This window comes from Lampetra planeri, chromosome 41 (assembly GCF_965212315.1).
Source record: "Lampetra planeri chromosome 41, kcLamPlan1.2.h2, whole genome shotgun sequence".
NCBI classification, from domain to species: Eukaryota; Metazoa; Chordata; class Hyperoartia; order Petromyzontiformes; family Petromyzontidae; genus Lampetra; species Lampetra planeri.
Window position 1 is genome coordinate 3,553,569 of NC_136147.1, and position 27,711 is coordinate 3,581,279.

General features: G+C 54.7%; 1 protein-coding gene across 1 annotated transcript; it reads left to right on the top strand.

Moving 5' to 3' along the window:
* On the top strand, nucleotides 1–27,711 carry LOC144732011 (microsomal triglyceride transfer protein large subunit-like; the record flags this gene model as incomplete). The annotated part of the gene is made up of 18 exons (XM_078613192.1): nucleotides 1–517; nucleotides 4,951–5,183; nucleotides 7,118–7,264; nucleotides 8,475–8,582; nucleotides 11,109–11,231; nucleotides 12,394–12,533; nucleotides 13,463–13,619; nucleotides 15,382–15,539; nucleotides 16,599–16,773; nucleotides 17,888–17,995; nucleotides 18,700–18,936; nucleotides 19,223–19,494; nucleotides 21,103–21,200; nucleotides 22,159–22,283; nucleotides 22,974–23,306; nucleotides 23,720–23,844; nucleotides 25,393–25,563; nucleotides 26,167–27,711. Coding segments are annotated over 18 exons (3,411 nt in total), but the record flags the coding sequence as incomplete, so codon positions are not given.

A 27,711-nucleotide genomic window follows, 5' to 3' on the forward strand; every position in this document is an offset into this window, starting at 1 on the left:
ACCAACAAATTCAACCGCTCACACTTCCACCACCCGCCCATTGACACACGAATTAAAACCGTTCAATCCACCAATCCACTCACTAACCAAGCCACACATCAACCCATTCGCTCAATAATCCACTCACTCACCTACCAGTCCATTCACCCACTCACACATCGAACCCACCTATCCACCTGTCACACCCCCCCACCCACATCCACTGTGTGCTCACAACCATCCGTCCATCACCTGTCCAACCATCAGCCACTCCCTCCCTCCCTCGCGTCGCGCTGCACTGCCGCTACATTTTCGCGTTCCTCTCGCCGTGGCTTTCTTCGTGCGCTCCTCGGTAACTGCAGGAGCCGCGTCACCGCTCGCGAGCGGAACGGAGCGACGTCAAGTTCACGGATTCATAGCGAGCGCAGCCTCCTCCGCCTCCTCCGCCTCCGCTGCCGGTCCCGTGAGGCCATGGGTCCCACGCTGGCTCTGGTCGCGTGCTGCACGGCGCTCATCGTTGCAAGGGCTCCGATGACAGGTGAGGTTTGCCCAGCGAGATCGTGGTGTTTGTCCGTGTGTGTCAGTGTGTAAGGGGTAGTGTGGCGGTTAGCGCGCTGCGCTATGAACCTGGCGACCCGGGTTCGATTTCCGCTCACGGCTAACACCAGTGACGATTATCTGAACCGGTCCTGGGCCTCCCCTAGGTTGACTCAGCCTTAAATGAGTACCTGGTGCGGTGTGTAAACATTGCCACTGGGGAGATAAAGGCGGTCGGGCGTGGTGCTGGCCACCCACCCCCTCGTTCGTGTACCGTTCCGGCCTTCATAGGTGCTTGCTAACAGCACTTGCCCCTACAGTCTGTTAAGGCTATACGGGGGATCTTTGTGTAAAGGGGTTTGCGTTAGCGCTACGAAACAGGTGACCCGGGTTCAATTCCCGCTCACGGCCAAAATCGGTGACGATTATCTGAACCGGTAATGGGCCTCCCCTAGGTCGACTCAGCCTCAACTGAGTACCTGTGTGTGATCATCGCCACTAGGGAGATCAAAGGCGGCCGGGCGTGGTGCTGGCCACCCACCCCCTACTGTGCCTTCATAGGTGCTCGCTAACAACACTTGCCTCAACAGTCTGTGCAGGCTATACGGGGGATCTTTGTCTTTATCAGGGGTGTGCGTGGTGAGCGCAGAGGGTGCATCCGTCCGTCATCTCATTCGATGATGGGTCTGTCCCGCGACCTCCTGCCACGTGGAATAAAAGTTTGTCACTTAGCGTGGCATCAAAGTGCACCTAGCCTGGCACAAGCGCTGTGTTGTTGTTCTGTTCGGTGTTTACGTGTGGGTTCTGTGTGGTTTGTCCAGAACCGGGGTGGGGAACCTCCTCCTCACTGAGGACCGAACTTTCTAATTCTGTACCTTTGTTGGACAACCACACATTCATGCACGCGCCTCACTCACTGCTGTCACTGCACTCCTTGCAGCGGCATTTATGCGTGAATGAGTCGGCTAAAATCAGAAAGTGATTCTCAGAGCGAAAATATTCCCCTCCTCGACCCGATTATTGCGACTTAGACGCGTGTCTGCTTCATTTTCAATCGTGTGGCCCGTATGATCATGAGCTTGATTATTATGCAGTCACAACGGGGGATGATGATGATGATGACAAGATCAGTGACAGTGATTACGATGCCATTATATTTTGTGCTTAGAGCGCACGTATTGAGCTTCGTGTGTGCAGGAAGAATGCACGCATGCAAATGATACGAAGCAATGATCCATAGACTCCTTGATTGTTACAACGGTGAACAGCATTAGCTCCATGCTGTTTTAATTTGTTGTCAATTGTCTCGAGTGGATTATGCTATTCTGCACTGGTCAGCACACTGGTCTTGTGTCGAGACACTAGTGCAAGTTTCTTACATTCTACCAACACTCCCCCCCCCCCCCCCAATGCTTTTGTCCACTCAGCAGTACACAGTTGATGCAAGCATGGTTAGTCGATCGGCGAGTCTCGCGTGGTGGGGTAATGTGTGGATAATCCGATTTCTCCCAAGAGATTTGACCAGCGTGGATGAAGAGCGGGTCAAAATTGTCCCTCTTGGGGGAGCTCTTTAGAGTGGAGGCCATTCCTTTAGCAGTGGCATGAGTAAGCAATTTCAGGGCCAAACTCTTTTTCAATCGGGGCAAATTAAAATGTATTATTATTATTGATCATATAAATAGGATGAATCGTCGCAGCTAGGGCTTTTATTTTCTCAATAATAATTACATTTGGGGTTGTTCGTAGAATGGAGCAAGGTGGCATGTGACTAAGCACAGCAGCTATGGCGAGAGGAGAAATTCTGGATGCGGTGTGCCGGATGCATGAAGATTTAACGAGTTAACACTATGAGACCTCCTTTACCAGTGGCAAAATATAGTAATAGGTTGTTACCCTTTCAACTGGTACAAAACTGACACCTTTATACAAGGGATCATGTTTGCAATAACCACAACACAAGCAGTCAAAATGCAAACAAAAAGAAACAACTCTGATATAAAGGTGTCAGTTTTGTACTAGTTGAAAGGGTAAAACCCTCTTCTTGGTTCTTTCGGTAAAGTCACGTAGAAGGGAAATAATAAAATAATAAAAATAAACGCTGTCTTCCCGACAGACCTGTTCTTCACCTGAGGACGGCTGCTTGCGTTGTGGCCGAAACGTCGTGAGAATTATTTTATTATGTTTTATTTTTTATTATTTTATTATTTTCCTTCTACGTGACTTTACCGAAAGAACCAAGAAGATGAATCCCTGCAGTCACGAAAGCTTTAAATCGAAGGGTAAAAACCTATTACTATTAACGAGTTGCCAAGCCAGACAAACCCACCTGTAATTCAGCCCACTTCTCACATACAGATCCACAGACTCACGCAGAGACCCACGGTCTAGCCACAGGCCTTAATTTCTCACCCAATATATCCCCTGGATCGCTGCTAGAGCGCAGTCAGCTGCACGTGGCTAGTACCCGCCGCAGTCACTGCGAACGGGATTCTGGATGTGTCATATCTTGGACGTGGAAATATTTTCCGGGCCGCTGACCTGGAGAGACTTGAGAGCACAAGTGGCAGTGCAAGTCCGTTCTGTCGCTTGTCACCACTGCCGGCGGATGCAAGCACGGTGGATCACAGGACACGATCGTCTGGTTATGTGGGATTGCGGTGCGGGGATTGCATTCCGTTAGTTGTGCGCCACGGGCGAATTCCAGCTGTAACGTTAGTACTGTAATTGCCGCTCACCCCCCACCACCACCTCCTCCTCCTCCATCCTTCTGTGAATTGTCAGGTTACACAATGACTTTGCACCGTGTATGCTCAAAGCAATACATCTGCCTTCAAGCCAAGAGAGGTTGAATTTCATGCCGCACAGCACGCGGTACAACTCACCGCCCCAACCCCAAAAAAATGAGCAAAGAGCGAGTAGATTCCCACGATTAGCCTGGGCTCAGCTGCTCGGAATTCGTTTCTCCACGTGTTTCTACCCCGTGCATCTGCGCAGGTCACAGGCACTGTCCTTGTTTAGAGACCCGTAGACTCACGTACACTTACAAGGTCCGTAGACTTGCATAGAGACCCACACACTTACATAGAGACCTGTAGACTCACGTACACTGACAAGGTCTATAGACTTGCACAGAGACCCACACACTTACATAGAGACCCGTAGACTCACGTACACGGTCTATAGACTTGCACAGAGACCCACACACTGACATAGAGACCCGTCTACTCACGTACACTTACATGGTCCATAGACTTGCACAGAGACACACACACTTACATAGAGACCCGTCTACTCACGTACACTCACAAGGTCCATAGACTTGCATAGAGACACACACACTTACATAGAGACCCGTCAACTCACGTACACTGACAAGGTCCATAGACTTGCATAGAGACCCACACACTTACATAGAGACCCATCGACTCACGTACACTTACATGGTCCATAGACTTGCATAGAGACCCACACACTTACATAGAGACCCATCGACTCACGTACACTGACAAGGTCCATAGACACAGCAGTCCCTCTTGGGATCTCACAAGCGTAGCAGCACCTCGTGCGGGCCATTCTGTAGCACGTGGCGATGCACCGCTTACTGTGGGCGAGAGGTTTCTCGTGGACGAAGGGGGACCCATTCAAGTTCCGTGACATCATCGCCTCCTGCGTCATCGTCTGACGACACAATGCCAACAACAACAACAACACACGAGGCGAAAAATCGGGGAAAACGGTGCCCGGTGGAAGAGGATTCAGTTGAGAAACAAGGAAACCCGTAAAAACAAAGTGTTTCACTATAAATCCTTTATATGCCTGGCATCGGGGCGGCTAGAGTCCTCTCGTCCTCTGGCAGCATTAAACAATTGGTAATTAAATATTTAAAAAAATGTCCCTAAACAGTGTAACATTTTGGAAAAATGTTTTCACGAAAATGCATTGTCACGCACAACGAGTCTGTGTGCAAAATGTCAGCTCGATTGGATCACGGGAAGTGGGTTAAAAACGACCTAAAGATTTGCACGGTCCTAAGCAAGCAAGCGAATTTAATATAAAGGATTTAAAAAAACGACGGGGAAGAGAATCGACGGTAAGAGAGGGGACCACATTAAAAAAACTACTGAAAATAAATTTTAAATAAATGAATAAATATGTCCAGTTCGGGGGCGGGGGGGGCATTGCCCGCCCGCAAACTCCACCCACGGTCCATCCCCCGCACCGCCGACTCGCACGGCTGGCTACGTACGGTGCGAAAGAAGTTCAACGTAGCACACATCTACATACCTGCACACGTACGTGCATAGAGCTCGAGAGAGATTTCTCGACGCTCCCCGCCCTCCATGAGTAGCGAGGAGGACGAGGGGGGAGGAAGAAGGGGAGGAGGAGGAGCGACGTCGCAAATCTCGCCGCGTGTTTCTGCGTTTGCGGTGACAGCGGCGGAATTGGTGACGAATGCGACGGCGGCGACTGTGGCGACGGTGGTGGTGGTGGACAGCCCTCCACGTGGCACGGCGCACACCTTCAGCTACGAGGTGGACGTGACCATGGAGCGCAGCAAGGGAGCCCCGAAGACTCCCGAGCCGGACCTCCGCATCTCCTCGCTGCTGGAGGTCGTGGAGGTGTGGAGGCAACCCGACCGGGAGAGCGTGCGTCTCCTGCAGCTACTCGTGAGTGGGAGTGGAGGGAGTGGATGTGGAGTGGAGAGAGTGGAGGGAGTGGAGAGAGGGGAGCGAGTGGAGGGGAGGGAGTGGAGGGGAGTGGAGAGAGTGGAGGGAGTGGATGTGGAGTGGAGAGAGTGGAGGGAGTGGAGAGAGGGGAGGGAGTGGAGGGGAGGGAGTGGAGGGGAGGGAGTGGAGAGAGGGGAGGGAGTGGAGGGGAGTGGAGAGAATGGAGTGGAGGGAGGGGAGGGAATGGAGGGAGTGGAGAGAGTGGAGAGAGTGGAGGGGAGTGGAGGGAGGGTTGGGGGAGGGTTGGTGGTGAACGTGCATCTCCTGCAGCTCCTCGTGAAGAGTGAGAGTGGAGGGAGTGGAGTGGAGGGTGAGGGATTGGAGGGAGTGGAGTGAAGGGAGTGAAGTGGAGGGGAGGAAGTGGAGGGAGTGGAAGGGAGTGGAGTGAAGTAGAGGGGAGGGAGTGGAAGGGAGTGGAGGGGATTGGAGGGAGTGAAGTGGAGTGGAGGGAGAGAGTGCGTGAATGGGGTGACCGTGTTCACGAGGCGGTGAGCTGTCGTGCAGCTGGGCTGGCACAAGCGCCCTGGTCACACCACCTCCACCACCACCACCACCACCCACCACCACCACCCACCACCACCACCACCACCATCACCACCACCACCACCCACCACCACCACCATCACCACCACCACCACCACCACCCACCACCACCATCACCACCACCACCACCACCACCACCCACCACCACCACCCACCACCACCACCCACCATCACCACCATCACCACCACCACCACCACCATCACCACCATCACCACCACCACCACCATCACCACCACCACCACCCACCATCACCACCACCACCACCCACCATCACCACCATCACCACCACCATCACCACCGCCACCATCACCACAACCACCACCGACTTTTGTGGTCGTCGTTGTTGCTGCGTCTTGAAGTGGTTCTGTTCATGGGCGGAGTTTGGTGGGGGGGGGGGGGGTTTACGGGGGGGGGGCAATGCACCCCCAAACTGGCCACCTTTATTAATGTATTGTCAGTAATTTACCATTAAGTTGAAAACAAATGTAATTGTATGCACCCACGATTCCGAATGTGGGGGACAAAGCGAGCCCCTGCCCCCCCCCCACCATAAATAAATAGAGAAGTGAAACTCTGCCTCTGGTGGTGTCTACACGATTTGAGTTCGCTGGTTCTGGGTCTCCCCCTTAGTTTTCAGTCAGTATCTGAGGTGAATCGCGTGAAATAACAAATACAATATCCCCCCATGGCTCCTATTTCAATCAGTCTCAATTGAGGTCAAATGTTTGCTTAACACTGTTTTCATTCCCTCCAGCTGCCCATTGCTGCGGTGTGTTAACATCGGCACTGGGGAGACAAAGGCGGCCAGGCGTGGCGCTGACCACATCACCCCTTCATGTGCCATCTTGACTTTCAGAGGCACTCGCTAATGGCACTTGTTCCAACGGTCTGCGTCGGTTATACGAGAGATATTTTTTATCCGTGTTTCATTTGCATGCCAAAGATAAAGATCCCCCGTATAGCCCCAACAGACTATTGGGCCAAGTGCTGATAGCGAGCACTTATGAAGGCCGACATGGCACACGTAGGGTCGCCGGCACCACGCCCGACCACCTTTGTCTCCCCAGTGGCGATGTTTGTACACCTCCCCAGGTACCCATATGAGACTGAGTCGACCTAGAGGAGGCCCAGGACCGGTTCAGACAATCGTCACTGCTGGTCAGCTGTAAGCGGGAATCGAACCCCGGATTGCCAGGTTCAAAGCCCGGTGCGCTAACCGCTGCACTACCGCTCCCCACTCATTTGCACATACGCACTCGCGCGCGCGCACGCATGCTGTTTGTACGTACACTCAAGCGTGCATGCTATCTCTGTGTCCACTTGCCCGCAGTTCGATGGGTTCACCGTCCATGCGGGTTCTCTTTCTGCCGACTCCAGTTCTGAGGCCGACCCTATGGGGACTCAAGCGGCTGCCCTGGGCCCCAAGGTTCAGGCGGCACTGGGGACCCCGTGGCTGATCCTGTGGGATAGCGGGAAGGTGACAAACGCGAGCCCACACCGCCCTCACACCGCCCCCACACCCCCTTGCGATGTTAGGAAGCCGTTGGAGCCTCGCACTTTGAAATCGTCATCTAGATTGGAAACGAATTTCTTTAGAACTGCTTTTTGTGTTGAGTTTGTTGCCCTTCCCCCTGCACCTGGCCACGTACGGTGCAAAAGAAGTTCTACGGACATAAATGCATACCGTGTTACCGGTGCAGTGGCAGACAGCGGCCCAGGCGCTGCTCATATGCGGTGCTTGCCACAAATTAACCCACAAAACCTCGCTGATCACGTCAAGCAGGATAAACCATCACGCGAACTCCGGTCATCCTCGCCGCAGGAGCTTTCGGCTGCTGGCCATCGAACAAAGACGGCGGTCACCGCATCGCGCGCTGTCAGACGCGCTTCTGTGGCCGTCTGGAACGCTCTTCCTTTCCGATAGTAGCAAGCCACTGGGAGCTACGCACTTTTTAATAATTTTAGATTAGGACTGATTTTTTGCATTTAGTCCGATTGCCTGCGTACGGTGCGAAAGGAGGTAAACATGCAAACAAAGCACGGGTGGCTACGTACGGTGCGAAAGAAGTTCAACATATGCACGCGCAGTGCTTCTCGTCCACCCACTGCTGTAAGAGAATCCCTGCCCACGCTGCCGCGTTGCTCGTGGCGCTCGTTTGACCGTAGGTCGCCATGCCGGTCAGTGCGGGCTGCTGATGGAGTCGTGTAGAAGCACCGCAGCAGCATCGCGATGGATTCTTGTTTTGCGGGACTGCCCCTCAACCGCCGCGCCGTGTGGCCCCGCAGGCAATATCGCAGCCTGCCGTGCGTGATGGTCACCCATCCGGGTGCTATACAGGCTCCGAGGTCTGATGAGATCGGGCGCATTCCACGTGATTCGATGATTGGTCATCGTGGCCATTTAAGAGGAGTGAGGCGGCACTACTCACTGGCGTAGTCAGTGGGGGGGGGGGGCACGTACCCCCCCCAATGATCCGACTGCGGTGACAGCGAGCAATGCACAATCCAGAGGATGTCAGTGATCTCGATGAAATCTATGACCCGGCGTATTTGAATACCACCATCCTCGACTCTCCCACCGACGCTGCCGGGGCGCGTGTGTGCATGTGCACGTGTGTGCGTGTGCGCGTGTGTGCGTGCGTGCGTGTGTGTGTGTGCGCATGCGTGTGTGCGTGTGCGAGCCGCAGGTGCCGGAGATGTACGTGGTGAGCGGGGAGCCCACGGAGGTGGTGAACCTGAAGCGGGGCGTCTCCAGCCTCCTGCAGCTGCAGCCCCAGACCGGCAACGCCACCGAGGTGCGGACAACTTGGAGGCTCTCTCGATCTCTTTCTATCTCTATCTATCTCTCTATCTCTCTCCTCACCTTGTCACAGCGTGCCGTCAGGTCGACTACGACCTCGAGGTTCACGATTCACGGCCAGACTCCGCCACGCACAGCCACCGTGTCTCGCTGCCTCTCGTAGCTGGGTCCGTGCGCGAGGCCAGCCGGTGTCCTCGTTGTCGTCCGTCAGAGGTCGCAACCGGGTACCCGATACCCGTACCCTACCCGATACCCGGCTACCCGTACCCGGCCGGGTACGGGTACGGGTAGCCGTTTGCGACCCTGGTGCGGCCGGGTACGGGTAGGCCGTGAGTCAATGTGAGTAACCGTTTGTCACTCATTTTGGGTAGGGTACGGGTACGGAACGGGTACCCATTTGCGACCCTGGTGCGGCAGGGTACGGGTAAGGAATCAAAACCCGTTTGCGGCCTCTGCCGTCCGTCCACCTCCTCCGAGGTCGACCTCTGTCCCTGCCACCATCTCCATTCACAAGCAGAGACAGATTCCTCCGGTCCGGAGGTCCTCACAACGGTGTCCTGAGTTTGTCATTTTGCGCTTCGCAAATAGGGCCTCGTGTGGCAGAGTGGCACTGATCTCTCTCGGGACGGACGAGTTTGATGTTATGGCTGTCCGTGGTATACGTATCATTCTTCTCCAGCACCACATCTCTCTCTCTCTCACTGCTGCCGATTAATTGTCGATCGGTAAATCTTTGATAATTGCTTTTTTACCCTTTTATCTGGCAACAAAACTGACACCTTTTTTACGAGGAGTCATGTTTGCATAGACCACAATACTTGCAGTCATAATGCAAACAAAAAAACATAACTCTGATAATGTATGCACTGTCCTGTGACAGTGCATACTTTATCAGAGTGTCAGTTTTGTTGCCAGATAAAAGGGTAAAAAAACAATTATCATATCTTTTACTGGAAAATGAGGTACCAATGGTGGTAAATCTTTATCGTATGCGGCCAATATCGCCCTCAATCAAGCGGGCATCGTCGGTGCGCATTGCAGCGGAACGGGAGCAGCACAGCGGCGCAGAGCGACGTTGCACGCCGATTACTCACTTGCGAAGCCTCGTAACGACATCGCCGCCTAACTGACAGACACATGCCTACTTGCAGGCCGCTGCTGCGTTCACCGCACATCGCAGAGGGGGCAGCTGCCGTTGGGTGGTCCCCTACCGCAAGGCGTCCCGAGATATACTGGATGGGAGGGCTCGGTCTAAATAGTTAGTGACGTTGATTATGATAATATTGATGGGACCTTTTTTTCCGGTATTTGAGATGATGAAATATAAGAACAGGTTTTACCCTTTCTGGCAATTACAACGGCTGCTAAGATGTTCGAACGCCAAATAGGTACCTTTTGCAAGGCATCTAATCGCCAATAACCGCACATACGTGTGGCAAAAACATTTAAACAAACATGCTCTGATAATAGAGGGCATTGCCTTTGCAACTGATTGGCCTACACCAGAGACGGCCTTATGTAGACTAGCCGTAGTCTCAAGCCGCACCTTACCATAATAATAAAAAGTGGGCCGTTCCTGGCCCATCCCCCCCCCCTCAACCAGTATATATACGGGGTAGTATCTCTTGGAATCTCTCATTTACTTTTTACAGCAAGCGTGCTGTGACGGTTCCACCTGAAGACGGAAGCTTGTGTTGCCTCCGAAACGTCGTGATTTTTATTTTATTTTACTTTTATTAATTTAAATTTTAAATTTTTTACCTACGTGACTTTACCGAAAAAACCTAAGAATATGAATCCTTGCAGTCACGAAAGCTTCAAATCTAGAATCTTCTTTCGGGCCTTGAGTCACCGGTGTTAGACCTGAGAACGACGGCGATATGTGAACAGCACAAAGGCACAGCAAGTATCAGAACACTTGTAGATATAAGTGAACGATATGTCATTGATATAGTTATATCGTGCATAGCACCGCTCGATATCGTGACACCTGTGTTATCGCCAGAAAGTGATGAGGATAATGATAGAGCTGACGGCCACTTAACATGGAGGACTGTGAACAGAATGATCCATCCCCCTCCCTCCCCCCCTCCCTCCTCCCCCCCTCCTCCTCCCTCCTTTTACCCCTCCTCCTCTCTCCCTCCCCTATTTCTCCCTCCCCCCTCCTCCCCCTCCCTCCTCCCCCCTCCCTCCTTCCTCCTTCCCCTCACCCCCTCCCTTCCCCCTCCTCCTCCTCCCCCCTCCTCCTCCCTCACTTTACCCCCTCCTCATTCCCCCCCTCCTCCCACCTCCTCCCTGCCCCCTCCTCATTCTCCCCCTCCTCCTCCATCCCCCGGCCCCCTCCTCCCCCCTCCCTTCCCCCTCCTCCTCCCTCCTCCTCCCTCATCCTACCCCCTCCTCATTCTCCCCCTTCTTCCTTCTCCCTCCCCCCCCTCCACCCCCTCCCTCCTCCTCCCTCCTCCTCCCTCTTTCCCCCCTCTTCATCCCTCCCCCTCCCTCCTCCCGGCCCCCTCCTGTGCAGGTCGACGCCTCGGGCGAGTGCCAGGTGACGTACACAGGGGCCGCCGATCGGCTCATCAAACGGAAACTTCCGGGAAGCTGCGTCCACCCGGAGGATCGCGTCGTGGGTTCGAGCGAGGACGACGTGAGGCTCACCTCCTCACCTCGACAAGTCCGAGGGATCCCCCCCCCCCCACCACCTCCTCCCGCCAGCCGAGCCAGTGGTGGAATTCCCACGTTCCTATTGGTGGAGGCACATTCTGCCGGCAGTGTCTTCAGCAAGGCATTTCAGAGCCGCACCTTTGCCTCCTATCTTTGTTGCGGTAGCGGACATCACGAGGCACCCCGCCCGTGAATTAGGCCAGTGTTTTAACAACACAGTTCATTTAAACGTTTGTTATTAAACGGTGGATGGGTGCCGTGAGTGGCGTGCGTGCGTGCGTGTGCCCTCGGAGCGCGCTTGACCTCGGTGTGCGTGTGTGTGACCTTGGCACCCATGTGTGACCTTGGCGCGTGCGTGCGACCTTGGCGTACTTGTGTGACCTTTGGGCGCGTGTATTTGACCTTTGCGAGCAGGTGCGTGACCTTGGCGCTCTTGTGGGATCTTGACATGCCTGTGTGAGCTTGGAGCGTGTGTGTGACCTTGGATTACTTGTTTGACCTTGGCACGTGTGTGTGACCTTGGATTACTTGTTTGACCTTGGCGTGTGTGTGTGTGACCTTGTATTACTTGTTTGACCTTGGTGCGTGTGTGTGACCTTGGATTACTTGTTTGACCTTGGCGCGTGTGTGCGATCTTGACGGGCGCGTGTGTGACCCTGGTGCGTGTGTGTAATTTGGCGCGCATGCGTGACCTTGGCATGCATGTATGACCTTAGCAAGCGTGTACGACCTTGGTGTACTTGTTTGACCTTGGCGCGCTTGTGTGTGACCTTGGTGTACTTGTTTGACCTTGGCACGTGTGTGTGACCTTGGTGTACTTGTTTGACCTTGGCGCGTGTGTGTGACCTTGGTGTACTTGTTTGACCTTGTCGCGTGTGTGTGACCTTGGTGTACTTGTTTGACCTTGGCACGCGCGTGTGACCTTGGTGTACTTGTTTGACCTTGGCGCACGCGTGTGACCTTGGCGAGCATGTGACCTTGACGCACGTCAGTGTCCTTGGAGCGAGCGTGTGACCCGAGCGCGTGTCAACTTGACACGCGCGCGGGTTACCTTAGCGTACGCGTGACCTTGATGCGAGCCTGTGACCCCGGCGCGCGTGCCGTGACCTTGATGCGAGCCTGTGACCCCGGTGCGTGCGGCTCAGGCGCTGGGCGTGCGCCGCGTGGTCTCCGCGCACGTCGAGCTCTGGCTGGAGGGCGACGCCGTGGCTCGCGCTCGCTCCATCGAGCGACACGCGATCACCTCCAACCTCCAGCCCGGCGTCGGGGTGAACGTCACCAGCAGGTGCGTGCGTTCACCTGCACAGGAGGAGGGAGAGGCTGGATCATTCCGTTTTGCGGAACCCTCGCGTTCAGTGCTCATCATTTCTGTCATTATCATCGTGATGATTTAATTGGCTGCTATCAATTTCCACGTGATCAGCCACTTTGTTGAGCTTTCATTTGTGAGCAGGTCGTTTATGAAAAAGAAGCTAGTAGCTCTGTGGGCTTTACCTGGTAAGACGAAAACAAATGTTTAGTTTTATTTGTGTAATGTCTTAAGTGATTTGTTTACTTTTGTTGTACTTTGCACTCCTTTCGTGTTTTTCTATTGTTGTTTTCGTACCGTTCTGACCCGTTGACTGGACATCTATCAAAAGAGCTTTAGAGCTCATCGGATGCCTCCAGTATAAATAAATATTGTGTTTGTGGCAGCTGTGGTGACGGTGGTAGTGTGGGGAGCGGTGGTGTAGCGGTTAGCGCGCTGCGCTACAAACCCAGCAACCCGAGTTCGATACCCGCTCACCACCACCACCACCAATACCAGTGACGATATCTGAACCAAATATACAACAGGTGTCAGGGTCGCGATCGAAACCACGACCTCCCGCACTCCAGGCGAGGTAGTTGACATCTCCTAGCCACCGTGATGATGATGATGAGAGAGAGACGCGCCAACTCCACATACACAGCAGGCATCAGGGTCGCGATCGAACCCACGACCCCCCGCACACCAGGCGAGGTAGTTGACATCTCCTAGCCACCGTGATGATCACGAGAGAGAGAGAGAGACGCGCCAACTCCACATACACAGCAGGAGTCAGGGTCGCGATCGAACCCACGATCTCCCGCACACCAGGCGAGGTAGTTGACATCTCCTAGCCACCACGACGCCCCAACAGCCCCTTCGAAGGCTTCGCGTGGGGACCTTCGCCGTCTTGATGTGGAGCGCAGGCAGCAGCTGCGACTGGTGAAGCGCAGCGGCTGGAGCGGCGTCGCGCTCACCGCCGCCGTCGCCGCGGACGCGGCGCGGAGCCTGGACCCGGCGTACCGCGCCGTGGCACTGCCGCTGCGCCACGAGCCGCTGCCCAGCCGGCAAACGCCGCCAACGGTAACGCGCAGCGCCCGGTTAGCCCTGTGGTGAGTCTGTGGGTCTCCATGTGTGCGGTCTGTGGGTCTCTGCGTGAGTCCATGGGTCTCTAACTGTGGAGTCTATGGTTTTATTTGGGCGGAGTCTTTGGGTTTCTGTGTGTGGAGTCTATGTGTCTCTCTGTGCAGAGTCTATGGGTCTCTTAAGTGTGGAGTCTATTAGTTTCTAAGTGTGTAGTCTATGGGTTTCTATGTGCAGAGTCTATGGGTCTCTTAAGTGTGGAGTCTATGGGTTTCTAAGTGTGTAGTCTAAGGGTTTCTATGTGCAGAGTCTATGGGTCTCTTAAGTGTGGAGTCTATGGGTCTCTATGTGATGAGTCCATGGGTTTCTATGTGCAGAGTCTATGGGTCTCTTAAGTGTGGAGTCTATGGGTCTCTATGTGATGAGTCCATGGGTTTCTATGTGCAGAGTCTATGGGTCTCTTAAGTGTGGAGTCTATGGGTCTCTATGTGATGAGTCCATGGGTTTCTATGTGCAGAGTCTATGGGTCTCTTAAGTGTGGAGTCTATGGGTCTCTTAAGCGTGGAGTCTATGGGTCTCTATGTGATGAATCCATGGGTTTCTATGTGCAGAGTCTATGGGTCTCTTAATTGTGGAGTCTATGGGTCTCTATGTGATGAGTCCATGGGTTTCTATGTGCAGAGTCTATGGGTCTCTTAAGTGTGGAGTCTATGGGTCTCTTAAGTGTGTAGTCTATGGGTGCCCTCCCTCGCCCTGCAGCGTGTCTCACTCGGGATACTCCGGCTCATAGACTCACACAGACACCCATAGACTACTCACACAGACACCCATAGACTACTCACACAGACACCCATAGACTACTCACACAGACACCCATAGACTACTCACACAGAGACCCATAGATATCCATAGGCCGCAGTGTAATTGCACCGCCTGCACACTCGGCTGTTATGCCACAGCCATGCCACACATGCGTTCAGGCATGGAGCACTTTTACTTTTTTTTTATTGATTGAGTCCTAATTAGGCATTTCATCTCAGTGCTGTGGGTCACTGACGCAGTGATTCGTGGGTGTTTCTGAACCTGCGGTGCTCCCCTAACGCGATTTGATTTGCGGTATTGGCCCACTGAGAGGCGGGGACCCTGTATGGGCAGTTGTAGGATGCAGGTCAGAGGCTTCGGTACGCAGTGAAGCCAAAATAGTTAATTTTGTTTGAACAAAAATACGCGCCCTGCAAGGGAAATCGTACCACCGACTTCTCCGCCGGCTACTGATGCCTTAACCTGCTGACGATAGCATTGAGGCATGGGTCCAGAGAGGCTTTCTAGAGCTTAGACTGCTAACGGCGATGTTCTCTTAATGTGATAAACCTTACTAATTGGCTGTGTCGGGTGGTGGCGGGTTTAACGACGCATTTATATATTTACGTGATCTAACCCATAAACCTCCATTGTAGACGATGATGACGATGGACGATGCTGGTGATGACGAGAGTGCTGATGATGATGATGATGACGATTATGATGACCATGATGATGATGTTGATGACGGCGATGATGACGATTATTATGATGACGATGATGACGACGGCGATGATGTTGATGCCGATGACGATTATAATGACGATGATGTTGATGACGATGATGATGACAGCGATTACGACGACGATTACGACGACGATTACGATGACAGTTGTGAGGCTGATGACGATTATGACGACGACGACGATGACAACTACGACGATGTCGATCCTGCGCGCAGGTACCGAGCGTTCTGGCCGCGTCGCGCCGCTTTCTCCGTGGCGACTCGCTGGCCTCACGAGACGCGGCGAGGGCCTTCCTCTCGCTGGGCCGGGCGCTGGCCGCCCTCCCCGCGTCCACGCTGCTCTCCATGCTGAGGGCCGAGGAGGCCGAGACGCTGTGAGTCGCTCCGCCGCCGTCGCCGCCACGCTCAGAATTGAGTGCGGTGTGCGCGCGTGCGTCTGGATCGCTGAACAACAACAACAACAAACAACACCGCCACCGCCGATGCAGCGCTGCTGAAGCAGTCCTACATGCGCGCGTTTGTTCACGTGGCGACTTTATTGATTGGCTGTGTCGGGGTGGAGGAGGGTTCGCAACACGCATTGAACTCGCGCGATCTGACCAGAAAATATCGGAATGAGAAATATTTATTCATACCGGAGGAATGGTGATGATCATCGTCATCATCATCATCACCGTCGTCATGATGGTCATCATCATTATTCCCATGGGCCCCCCTCTCTCTGCTACAGCCCCGGATTTACCGCCGTTTTTTCTGTCAACATCTCCCCACACTGCACGAGATGTTAACTCCCTCGCCTGGTGTGCAGGAGGTCGGGGGTTCAATCGCGACCCCGACGCCTGCTGTATATTTGTAGTTTGCGGTGTCTCTCTCTTTCCGTCGTCGCGTGGATTTTTCTCCGGGTTTTTCCCTCACATTTAGAATCAACATCACGCGTTTAGAGAATTTGGCTACAGCTATATATGTCCACGCGTTAAGCCACTTTGTTGAGCTATCATGTGTGGGCAGGTCGCTCCTGAAAAAGAGCTACATCGCTCGGTGGGCCTTACCTGGTAAAATAAATGAAATACTTAATTTTATCTTCTTGGTTCTTTCGGTAAAGTCACGTAGAAGGGAAATAATAAAATTAAACATAATAAAATAATTCTCACGACGTTTCGGCCACAATGCAAACCTGAGGACGGCTGCTTGCGTTGTGGCCGAAACGTCGTGAGAATTATTTTATTATGTTTTATTTTTATTATTTTATTATATCCCTTCTACGTGACTTTACCGAAAGAACCAAGAAGATGAATCCCTGCAGTCACGAAAGCTTTAAATCGATACTTAATTTTACTCTCTTCCCCACTCTCATTCCCCACTCTATCCACTCTCTCCGCTCTCTCTCCCCCCAACTCACTCCCCCACCACCACCACAACCGCCCCCCCCCCAGGCCACAGCTGCTGGACGCCGTGGTGTCGTCGGGGACGCCGGCGGCGCTGGAGGCGACGCTCGACTTCCTGGACCTGGGCGGGGACGAGGAGCGCCCGCGGGAGCTGTCGGAGCGAGCGCTCTACGGCTGGGCACTCGCCCCCAGCCCCTCGCCGCTCGCTCTGCAGCGCCTCCTGGTACCCTAGACTACGTGCATAGAGACCTGTAGACTACTCGCGTAGAGACCCGTAGTCTACTCACGTAGAGAGCCGTAGTCTACTCAAGTAGAGACCCATAGACTACTCACGTAGAGACCCGTAGTCTACTCACGTAGAGACCCGTAGTCTACTCACATAGAGACCCGTAGTCTACTCGCGTGGAGACCCGTAGTCTACTCACGTAGAGACCCGTAGACTACTCACGTAGAGACCCGTAGACTACTCACGTAGAGACCCGTAGACTACTCACGTAGAGACCCGTAGACTACTCACGTAGAGACCCGTAGACTACTCACGTAGAGACCCGTAGACTACTCGCGTGGAGACCCGTAGACTACTCACGTAGAGACCCGTAGACTACTCACGTAGAGACCCGTAGACTACTCACGTAGAGACCCGTAGACTACTCACGTAGAGACCCGTAGACTACTCACGTAGAGACCCATAGTCTACTCACGTAGAGACCCGTAGTCTACTCGCGTGGAGACCCGTAGACTACTCACGTAGAGACCCGTAGACTACTCACGTAGAGACCCGTAGACTACTCACGTAGAGACCCGTAGACTACTCACGTAGAGACCCGTAGTCTACTCGCGTGGAGACCCGTAGACTACTCACGTAGAGACCCGTAGACTACTCACGTAGAGACCCGTAGACTACTCGCGTAGAGACCCATAGACTTACACAGCGACCCATTGACTCACATAGAGACTCATAGACAAATACAGAAGCCCATTGACTCTCATAGAGAAACCTCGATACTCACCACAAGGCTTAGATGATCGAAGTGGGTGGCACGTGACTTGTCGCCTCCACAGTATTTGGCTGCTGCTAGACATTCCCACATGGTGATGAGCCAGGTTGCTTATGAAAAAAAAGCCATATAGCCCAGGGGGCCTTAGCTGGTAAAATATAAAAACACGTGGTTTATTTAATCGAAGTATCTGGCTGCACTAGCCGTCTGCTGACAGCGTTGCGGTACGAGTAACAACAACAACAAGTGTTGTTGTTGTCGCCGTCGTTGTTGTTGTTGCGAGCGGTGCGTAAGCCGTGATGAGAATCGCCGTCTCGCCGGGCTCTCACCGCCGGCTAGGGGCTGGCCAAGGACGAGACGGTGGCGGCCGAGACTCGGGATGCGCTACTCGTGGTGCTGGGCGCCGGCCTGGGGAAGCTGTGCCGTGCCGGTCGCTGCCAGCAAGCGGTGAGCGCAGTCGCGGCCATCGGTCCACCAAGCCACGGGGGCCCTGGGGGCGGGGGGTGGAGGAAGGCCTTCATCCAACGGTGGATTGATCAGGGCTGATGATGATGATCAGTGTTCATGTATACTTAGAGATCTCTTCTAGATTTGAAGCTTTCGTGACTGCAAGGATTCATGTTCTTAGGTTTTTTCGGTAAAGTCACGCAGGTAAAAAATTACAAATAATAAAAGTAAAATAAAAAAATAAAAAAATCACGACGTTTCGGAGGCAACACAAGCTTCCGTCTTCAGGTGGAACCATCAATTGACTTGATACAGCTATCGTGCTGTGACGGTTCCACCTGAAGACGGAAGCTTGTGTTGCCTCCGAAACGTCGTGATTTTTATTTTATTTTTTTATTTTACTTTAATTAATTTAAATTTTTTACCTACGTGACTTTACCGAAAAAACTTAAGCATATACTTAGAGATCTGCTTCTTCTCCTTGTTCCGTACGACATTTTCTTTGGGTATTGCAACGGATTACAAATAGATTTTTAGAGATTTGATATCCGTCCGACTGCTTCAGGAGCAGCCCTGTATAGCCTCTTGAAAACTCTCCACTCTAAACTGACCTTTAACCCCGCCTCATCCTGGCCATTTACCCTGCGCTGCTGTTGTTTATCCCCCGGTGCCCCCCCCGCCTCGATTCGTCGTTGCCCCGGCAGGCGGCGAGGGAGACGCTGGCGCTTCTGATCTCGACGCTGCGGGGCTCGGGATCGCGGGAAGGACGCGCCGGCAGGGAGACGGAGCGGCGCGTGGCGGCGGCGCTGGCGCTGGGCAACGCGGCGCTGCCCGAGGCATTGGAGCCGCTGCTGAGCGCCGCTGAGAGCCCGGAGCGGCGCGTGGCCACGGCGGCGCTCGACGCCCTGCGCAAGTTCCCACCCGGCGGCTTCAGCCCACAGGCAATCTCCGCTCGCTCGCTCGCTCACTTGCTCGATGGATAGCTCGCTCAATCGCTTGTTCGCTGGGTCCCTGACCCACCGACTCACTTGCCCATCTACTCGTTCACTCACTTACTCTCTAGCTTGCTTACTCAATCACTCATTCTCTGGCCCACTGACCCACCTACTCGTTCACTCGCTTAACCGATAGCTAGCGAGCTCAATCACTCGTTCACCGGCTCACTCGCCTCCTGCATCCTTCTCTTGCACCCCCGCCCCCCTTCCCCCCCTGGCCGTGTGTCCACAGACAAAGCGGCGACTGAACCGACTGTTCCACCACGGCCCCGTGGCAGGGGGCCGCCGGGGCGGTCACGACGGAGTGGCGCGCTCCACTTTGGCGGAGCTGCTGCTGAGCGCGGAGCCGTCGCCGCAGGAGGTGCGCAACCTGCTACTCTCGGTGGGCAGCAGCGGCAGCAGCAGCAGCGGCAGCAGCAGGAGAAGCAGCAGAGTCCACGCCGAGACCGGACGGCTCCTGCTGCGCCGTGCGCGCGCCATGCTCGCCACGCAGCACCCCTCTAGGTACCGGTCAAGGGATCCACGCTCGCTCGCATTCACTCACTCGCTCTCGCACCCGCTCACCCACTCTCGCTCGCATTCACTCACTCGCCCTCGCACCCGCTCACCCACTCTAGCTCTCATTCACTCACTCACTCTCGCACCCGCTCACTCACTCTAGCTCTCATTCACTCACTCACTCTCGCACCCGCTCACTCACTCTAGCTCTCATTCACTCACTCACTCTCGCACCCGCTCACCCACTCTAGCTCTCATTCACTCACTCACTCTCGCACCCGCTCACTCATTCTCGCTCTCATTCACTCACTCACTCTCGCACCCGCTCACCCACTCTAGCTCTCATTCACTCACTCACTCTCGCACCCGCTCACTCATTCTCGCTCTCATTCACTCACTCACTCTCGCACCCGCTCACCCACTCTCGCTCGCATTCACTCACTTAAGCTCACACCCGCTCACCCACTCTCACTCTCATTCACTCACTCACCCTCGCACCCGCTCACCCACTCTAGCTCTCATTCACTCACTCACTCACTCACTCACCCGCTCACCCACTCTCGCTCTCATTTACTCACTAACTCTCGCACCCGTTCACCCACCCTCACTCTCATTCACTCACTCACTCTCTCATTCACTCACTCGCACCCGTTCACCCACTCTCGCTCTCATTCACTCACTCATTCTCACACACGCTCACCCACTATCGCTCGCATTCACTCGCTCACTCACCCTTGCACCTGCTCACTCAATCCCACTCACACACGCTCACCCACTCTCGCTCACTCTCATTCACTCTCACACACGCTGACTCAATCTCACACATGCTCACTCAGTCTCATTCACATTCACTCATTTTCATTCACTCTCACACACTCATTCATTATCATTCACTCTCACTCACTCTTATTCACTCTCACTTAATCACACTCACTCTCATTCACATTTACCCACTCTCATTCACACTCATTCGTTATCATACTCACTCTCATTCACTCCCACTCTCAGGACTCATTCACTCCCACTCTCAGGACTCATTCACTCATTCTCACTCGCCGTCATTCATTCTCGCTCCCCCGTTCGCTGTCTGGTGTCTCACGATGAGGTCAGACTCTGGGCGTACTTGCCCGGGCAGCCAGAGGGGGACACGTGCAGACATGGCAGTGGTGGTGATCTCAGTAAGGGGAGCGGTGGCGCAGCGGTTAGCGCTCGCGCTGCACTACGAACAAGGCGATTTGAGTTCGATTCCCGCTCACGGCCACCGACACCACTGACGATTATCGGAACTGGTCCTGGGCCGCCGTGAGGTCGACGCAGCCTCAAATGAGCACCTGCTGTGGTGTGTAAAAACATCGCCACTGGGGAGACAAAGGCGGCCGGGCGTGGTGCTGGCCACCAACCCCCTCGTGTGCCGTGCCGGCCTTCATAGGTGCTCGCTAACAGCACTTGCCCCAACAGTCTATTACAGGCTATACGGGGGATCTTTGTTTTTGGTGATAATAGTCATGACGACAGTGATGATGATGACCATGCAGCTTCTGATGATTATGATGCAGTTGATAATGATTCGGTTGATGGTGATGAAGATTATGACGTCACATGGTGACGTTGCAGTGCAGCCATCAGGGAGGTCCTGCGCGACCCGCTCGTCAACAACTACGACAGATTCTCTACTGCTGGACTGTCCTCGTCCCGCTCCGGATACGTCTCACGTGCGTCCCACCACCACCACCACCACCACGACCACCACCACCATCACCACCACCACCACCATCACCACCACCACCACAACCATCACCACCACCACCACCACCACCACCACGACCATGACCATGACCACCACCACCACCATCACCACCACCATAACCACCACGACCACCATCACGACCACTACCCCCACCACCACCCCCACGACCACCACCCCCACCATCACCACCCCCACCACCACCACGACCACCACCACCACCACGACCACCACCACCATCACCCCCACCACGACCACCATGACCACCACCACCACCATCACCCCCACCACCACCACGACCACCACCCCCACCACGACCACCACCACGACCACCACCACCATCACCCCCACCACGACCACCATGACCACCACCACCACCATCACCCCCACCACCACCACGACCACTATGCTCGCCGGCTTCGCCATTTCGCATCGGCCAGCGTGGAGAAGGCCGATCGGATTAACCCCCCCGGCCCGACCCGCCCGGTGTGGGAAGGCCTTCATCCAGCAGTGGATTGGCAAAAGGCGTGTGTAGATGCAAAGCACATCAGCTGAATGATACCGATTGATATCTGCATTGTGTCATCGACAAACAACGCCGTGGGTTCACCTTGTAGGTTCCGGCTCCGACGGACGGGATCTGTAGGCTAACATCGGAGAGGCTGACGGAAATTTGTCTTGAGAGCCAGTGAGGCTTTCCCTTGTCAAATGAATGCATCCGCGGTCTAATCACGCTGGAGCTCGCCCAGCTCGCGAGATCGTGCGACACATTCCCCAGAAGGGGGCTGTCCCAACATCCCAGCGGAAGGCCCTCCTGAGAGAGAGAGAGAGAACTTGCCTTGTGGAGGAAACTATAAGGAAAAGGAAAACACGTTGTCATTAGTGTTCATTTACTCCACGTTCTCTCGCCTCCCCGCACCCCCCAGGAGGGCGAAGATCGACGGTGACCTTTGACCTGGACCTGCTGTTCTCCGACACGGGCATGCTGAGGCGGAGCGACCTGGAGGTGCTGGTGCGAAGTGGCGCTGGGCAGCAGCTGCCAGCGCTGCAGGTGAGCGTCAGCCTCCTCCGCCCAGCGCTACTACCTAAACCAAACTATGAAACTCAACATTTTTTTTCTTGGTTCTTTTCGTAAAGTCACGTAGAATGGAAATAATACAAATAATAAAAATAAAACATAATAAAATAATTCTCACGACGTTTCGGCCACAACGCAAGCAGCCGTCCTCAGGTGGAGAACAGGTCTGTCGAGAAGACAGACCTGTTCTTTTCGACAGACCTGTCCTCCACCTGAGGATGGCTGCTTGCGTTGTGGCCGAAACGTCGTGAGAATTATTTTATTATGTTTTATTTTATTATTTTTATTATTTCCATTCTACGTGACTTTACCGAAAGAACCAAGAAGATGAATCCCTGCAGTCACGAAAGCTTTAAATCGAAATTTTAACATTTTTTCTTATTTTGCCAGGTAAGTTCCTGCTGAGCTGCGTAGTTCTATGTTCCAGAAGCGACCTGGCTATCACAAAATGATGGTTCAACGGAAGTGGCTCATCACGTGGACATTTATAGCTGCCAAATACTCTTAAAAGCGTGATGTTGATTCTGAATGTGGAAGAAAAAAGCGGAGGGACCGGAGAAAAGTCCACCCGACCACGGGGAACAAAATATACAGGCGGCAGGGTCAGGATCAAACCCATTACAACTGTGATGACGCCGCCAATCTCCGCCCCGGCCCTCGCAGGTTTCCCTGGAGGCCGAAGGCTTCGACTCGTTCGTCGGCGGAGACGCGCCAGCGGAGGACGACGCAGACAGACGCAGTGACGTGGGCACGGACGAGGAGATGGACAAGAAGGTTGACCGTGATCATGAGCAGCAGCAGCAGCAGCAGCAGGAGGAGGAGGAAGAGGAGACGACGGACGTGACGGCTCGCATGGCGGCCGCGCTGCTGGGCGTGTCGCTGCGCCCCGTCACGTTCTTCCGCGGCTACGCCGACCTCCTCACCAAGATGTGGGCCTCGGGCAGCGAGCCCACGAGCGTGGCGCGCGCACTCGCCCTGCTGCAGAGACACACGCAGGTGAGTTCCTACTGCTGCAGAGACACACGCAGGTGAGGCCCTGCTTCGCAATGGATCTATGGGTTCGATCGTGTCAGTAAAATGTGTCGTACACCCTCCTCCGGCCAACGCGACCGTTGTCACGTGAACAAACGTGCCAAGCGGGTACTGCTTCAGCACACGCGGTGCGGTGAAGAGCAGTCCCCGGTAATTAAAATTTGGCTGCGACGTTTCGCTGGTGGTAACTGCCTGGCGATGCCGGTGGTAACTTTCCGGCTCATCGTCACGAATACCACAGGTACCCGGCCACTTGCGTTCACAATGAGTTATTTTCTTGGCTCCGCAATGCAAACCACGACGGGTACGTCTTGCCTGGACAGACAGCCTGACGGACAAGTGCCACTCCGTTCTGTCCGTCCGTCGCGCACGCACAGATCTTGAGGCTGCAGTCCGGTCTCCCTACCGTGGTGGAGATCGAAGCGGCCATGGGGCTGGACATCACGGGGGTGATGGAGGTCAGCCTGTGGAGTGCCCAGTCGCACACGCGCATCAACAGCCGGTGAGAAGCGGAGCTCCTAAACCCCCCCCCCCCCCCCCCCAAACGCTGGCACTATCCTTCACAAAATTCTCTGGCACGTGTCGTGACGTCTACTGGTCCGTCCAGTGCTCGCCGAGCTGCAATGGCTTTCGGTTACAATGTCGCACTCATCGCACAGAAACTCCTCGCCACAAATGAACCGCAGCAGATCGCTGATCTCGTCAAGGAGCGTGAACCCGTCACGCGAACTCCGGTCGTTTTCGCAGCAGCGGCTTTTGGCTCAGTCATCGAACGAAGACGGTCGCCGCATCGCGCGGCGCTTTCAGATGCGCTTCTGCGGCCGTCTGGAACGCTCTTCCTTCCGATATATTAGGAAGCTACTGGAGTTGTGCACTTTTAAATCTAGATTAAGCACTCGTTTCTTTAGAACTGCGTTTTGTGTTTAGTTTGTTGTCCTTCCCCTCCTACCTTCGATTAGCACGGTTGACTACGTGCGGTGCGAAATAAGTTTAACTTATATAGATATATAAATACCAAACCTCCCAGCTTGCACCCAATCCCACCAGCGAAAACACGGCAAGCTAAGCAGGGTCTTTGAGCCTGGATAGCGCTCGAATGCGTGACCCCCCCACCCATGCAAACGGGTTGCCGTAGGGCTCGCGGTGTCACGTGGTGGGCAGCGGAGGGCAGCGCAAGTTGTTGGACTGAACTTAACGCTCCCACATTCACCGGCTTCACAATTCCGCATCGACCAACACACTTACAGTCCATACCCGAGGTCACCCAGCTGGGTTTTCAGTGCTTTGGAGGCAAGAGTTTGGTAGATCACGCAGAGATTCATGAAAGTCGCAATCCTGCTGGGCTGGGAGTTGGCCACGAGTGAGGAATTGGTGTGGTTTGCAATAGATTCACATCAGCAGCCCCTTCAGTCAGTGCGGGATTATCCTAGAAGCAAAAGTAGCTACATATGTAGCTACGGGCCCCGCACTTTCAAGGGCCCCACGCTGCATGCTTTCAAGCTATCAATTCCGGTTCAGTGATTCTGCACTTGCTCTATTACTATAGTACTAGACTGCCTTCAACTTTTACGAACGACTGGGTGTTTAAGGTTAGAGATTTGCCGTATTATCTGGCTGTATAGCAAATGAAAAAATACAATTACTTTACTGTGCAAGTAAAAAAATTGTGTTTTAATATTTACGTGTTTTTATTTTATTTCGGGCCCCTTTATAACATTTGCTACAGGCCCCGCACTAGCTTCATCCGGCACTGCCTGCAGCACCACTCGAGGAGCTACCTTGCCTTTTTGAACGATCTCTAAAAAGTGACTTTGATTCTCGAATGAAATCGCGATCGTCAATTACGACAATTGACTTAATCCGGGGGCGGTGGTGAATCGTTTCATGGTTTCACCCCTGCGAGGTGACCAGCTGGTGGCAGTACAGCAAGCGGGCCCGTGGCCTCATCTCAGCGGGCCTTCAATCTCGCCCCGTCTCCGCTTGGCTCGCGAACGTTGCGGCGGCGGTCGTTGCTTGTTGACGTTGTGTTCGTGCGGTGCGGCGAGCGCAGGGGAGCGGTCGTGGTGACTGCCGGGGCGGTGGTGGACGTGGGGGCGGTGAGACGGGAGCTGCGAGTCTCCTGGGACGCGGTGTCCCGGTTCGACTTCCTCACCGGGGTCTACTTCTCCGACTCTCCCAGCGTCTTCTGCATGGAGGTGCAGCGCGGGGAGACGCCCAGCAGGTGGGAGGAACGCCCCATCGTCAACCGCCACCGCCACCACCACTACCACCGCCATAGCCACAGCCACCGCTGCCACCGCCTCTACCGCCACCGCCACCACCGCCACCGCTGCCACCGCCTCATCACCGCCACCGCCACCACCGCCACCGCCACCACCGCTGCCACCGCTGCCACCGCCACAGCCACCATCGCCACCACCGCTGCCACCGCCACAGCCACCATCGCCACCACCGCTGCCACCGCCACAGCCACCATCGCCACCACCGCTGCCACCGCCACAGCCACCATCGCCACCACCGCCACCACCACCATCGCCGCCACCACATCCACCACCGCCACCATCGCTACCACTGCCACAGCCACCACCGCCACCGCCACCGCCACCACCGCTACAGCCACCACCGCTACCACCGCCACCACCACCACCACCACCACCGCCACCACCGCCACAGCCACCACCGCTACCACCGCCATCGCCACCACCGCCACCACCGCCACAGCCACCACCGCCACAGCCACCGCCACCGCCACCGTTGTATTTCCCGTCCCCTTTGCGTGGCGCTCAATCGCCGGCCGCTGCCGCCCACCCCCCTTCCCCCGCAGGACGGAGGTGGTGGCGTCTTCGTGGGCGGCGTCGGATGACGAGGAGGGGCCCGAGGAGGCGTCGCGCCGCTGGACGGGGTCACGCGTCGCTCCGGCCGCGGGGCTGCCACTGCACGCCGAGAACTCGCGCGCCTGCCGCTCATTCTTCCCCGACGGCGTGGCCGCGAGCGCCGGCTGGGTCTGAGCAGTGGCGATGTATTTAATCCCCACATCCCATCACCGCGTCTTGGCTTCGCTCATCGAAGGCAGGGGGGGCGGGGTGGGAGGGGGGTTAGCTGGTGGGTTGGGAAGCTGCGGTGCGTGGGGTGGGGATCAGACAGAGGCGGGTCTCCCCGCACCATTTCAAAATCGGCCCATGGATCGAAATTTGTCCATCGCCTTCTTGGCCTCGCTAATCGGGTACTCGAGTATTTTAACAACCGGGCAAAAACGCCACTCCCTTCAGCAGCACAAACTCAACATGCTCGTCGATAATGCTGCGAGTGTTCAATGGAAAAGTAATTATAGTAGGCGGTGACATTTTGGACAACGGCCCTTTCGGCCTCTCTTGTGCTGTGAGCAAGAAAGGGGCCCCATTGCCTGACTCGTCGCCTGTCGCAAGCGCTCTCCGGCTTACGACGCCCCCCACGTTTGCGACGTTTACGTAACGCCGCCGTGGATCGATTTCACGACGCAGAGCACGTGATGCGCGGTGCACCTTCCGAGGCGACTCGGGACGCGTTCGAACAGAGTCGGTCCGGTTTTCCGATGCGACCTTGGCGTGGAGGCTTTTGTTATTTTCTCGAGTGTTTGTGTGCGGATGTTTACCCGTCAAATCCCGTTACGCGTGGCCGATAAAGAGGAAGATAAAACCACACACACACACACATCGGCAAGTGCTGTTCCTACCGTTTCTACCGTCTACGGGAAAATAGGGTCCAATTGACAAAGGCGGCTTACAGCGACGTATTGCGACGTCGTAAAAGCGGGGACCGCCTGCGTATACCTGTCCACTTGAGGCCACGGTTTTATTGAGGAGTCGTCAACTGCATCTGTGCCCCTCACTGCCAACGCAGCAGCAGCAGCAGCTGCGTCCCCACGGGATGCGTGGAGGAAACGGTGGTCGATGGGAAGTGTTCTCTTATTGAATGATGTGGGCGACTCAGAGGCGGTCACATTGGCTCCTTTGAGGCGACAGGTTCTAATCCAGTGTTGGAGCCATTTCGTCGTTCTCATGTTTACACAGGATTGTCAAAAAGTCCGGTGGGTGGATGGTCTCAGCCCGGTCACCGATGACCGCGCCAAAAACAAACAAAAAAACAACTCACCCGAATTAATAACAATTGGATTTTAATTTAATTCGCCTGATTCCAGCCCCTGTGGACCCAATGAACGTTGAACCGTTGTGTTTTCTATTTAAGTGCCGTAAGTCCTACGATAAGCGCGGTTGGCTACGTACGGTGCGAAAGAAGTTCAACGCCATACGTACGCACAAGTCGGTGTCTGCGTGTCGTGCCGGGCGTGTTTCCCGATGGGTGCCGTGAAATAAAATTCTCACTTCAGTCA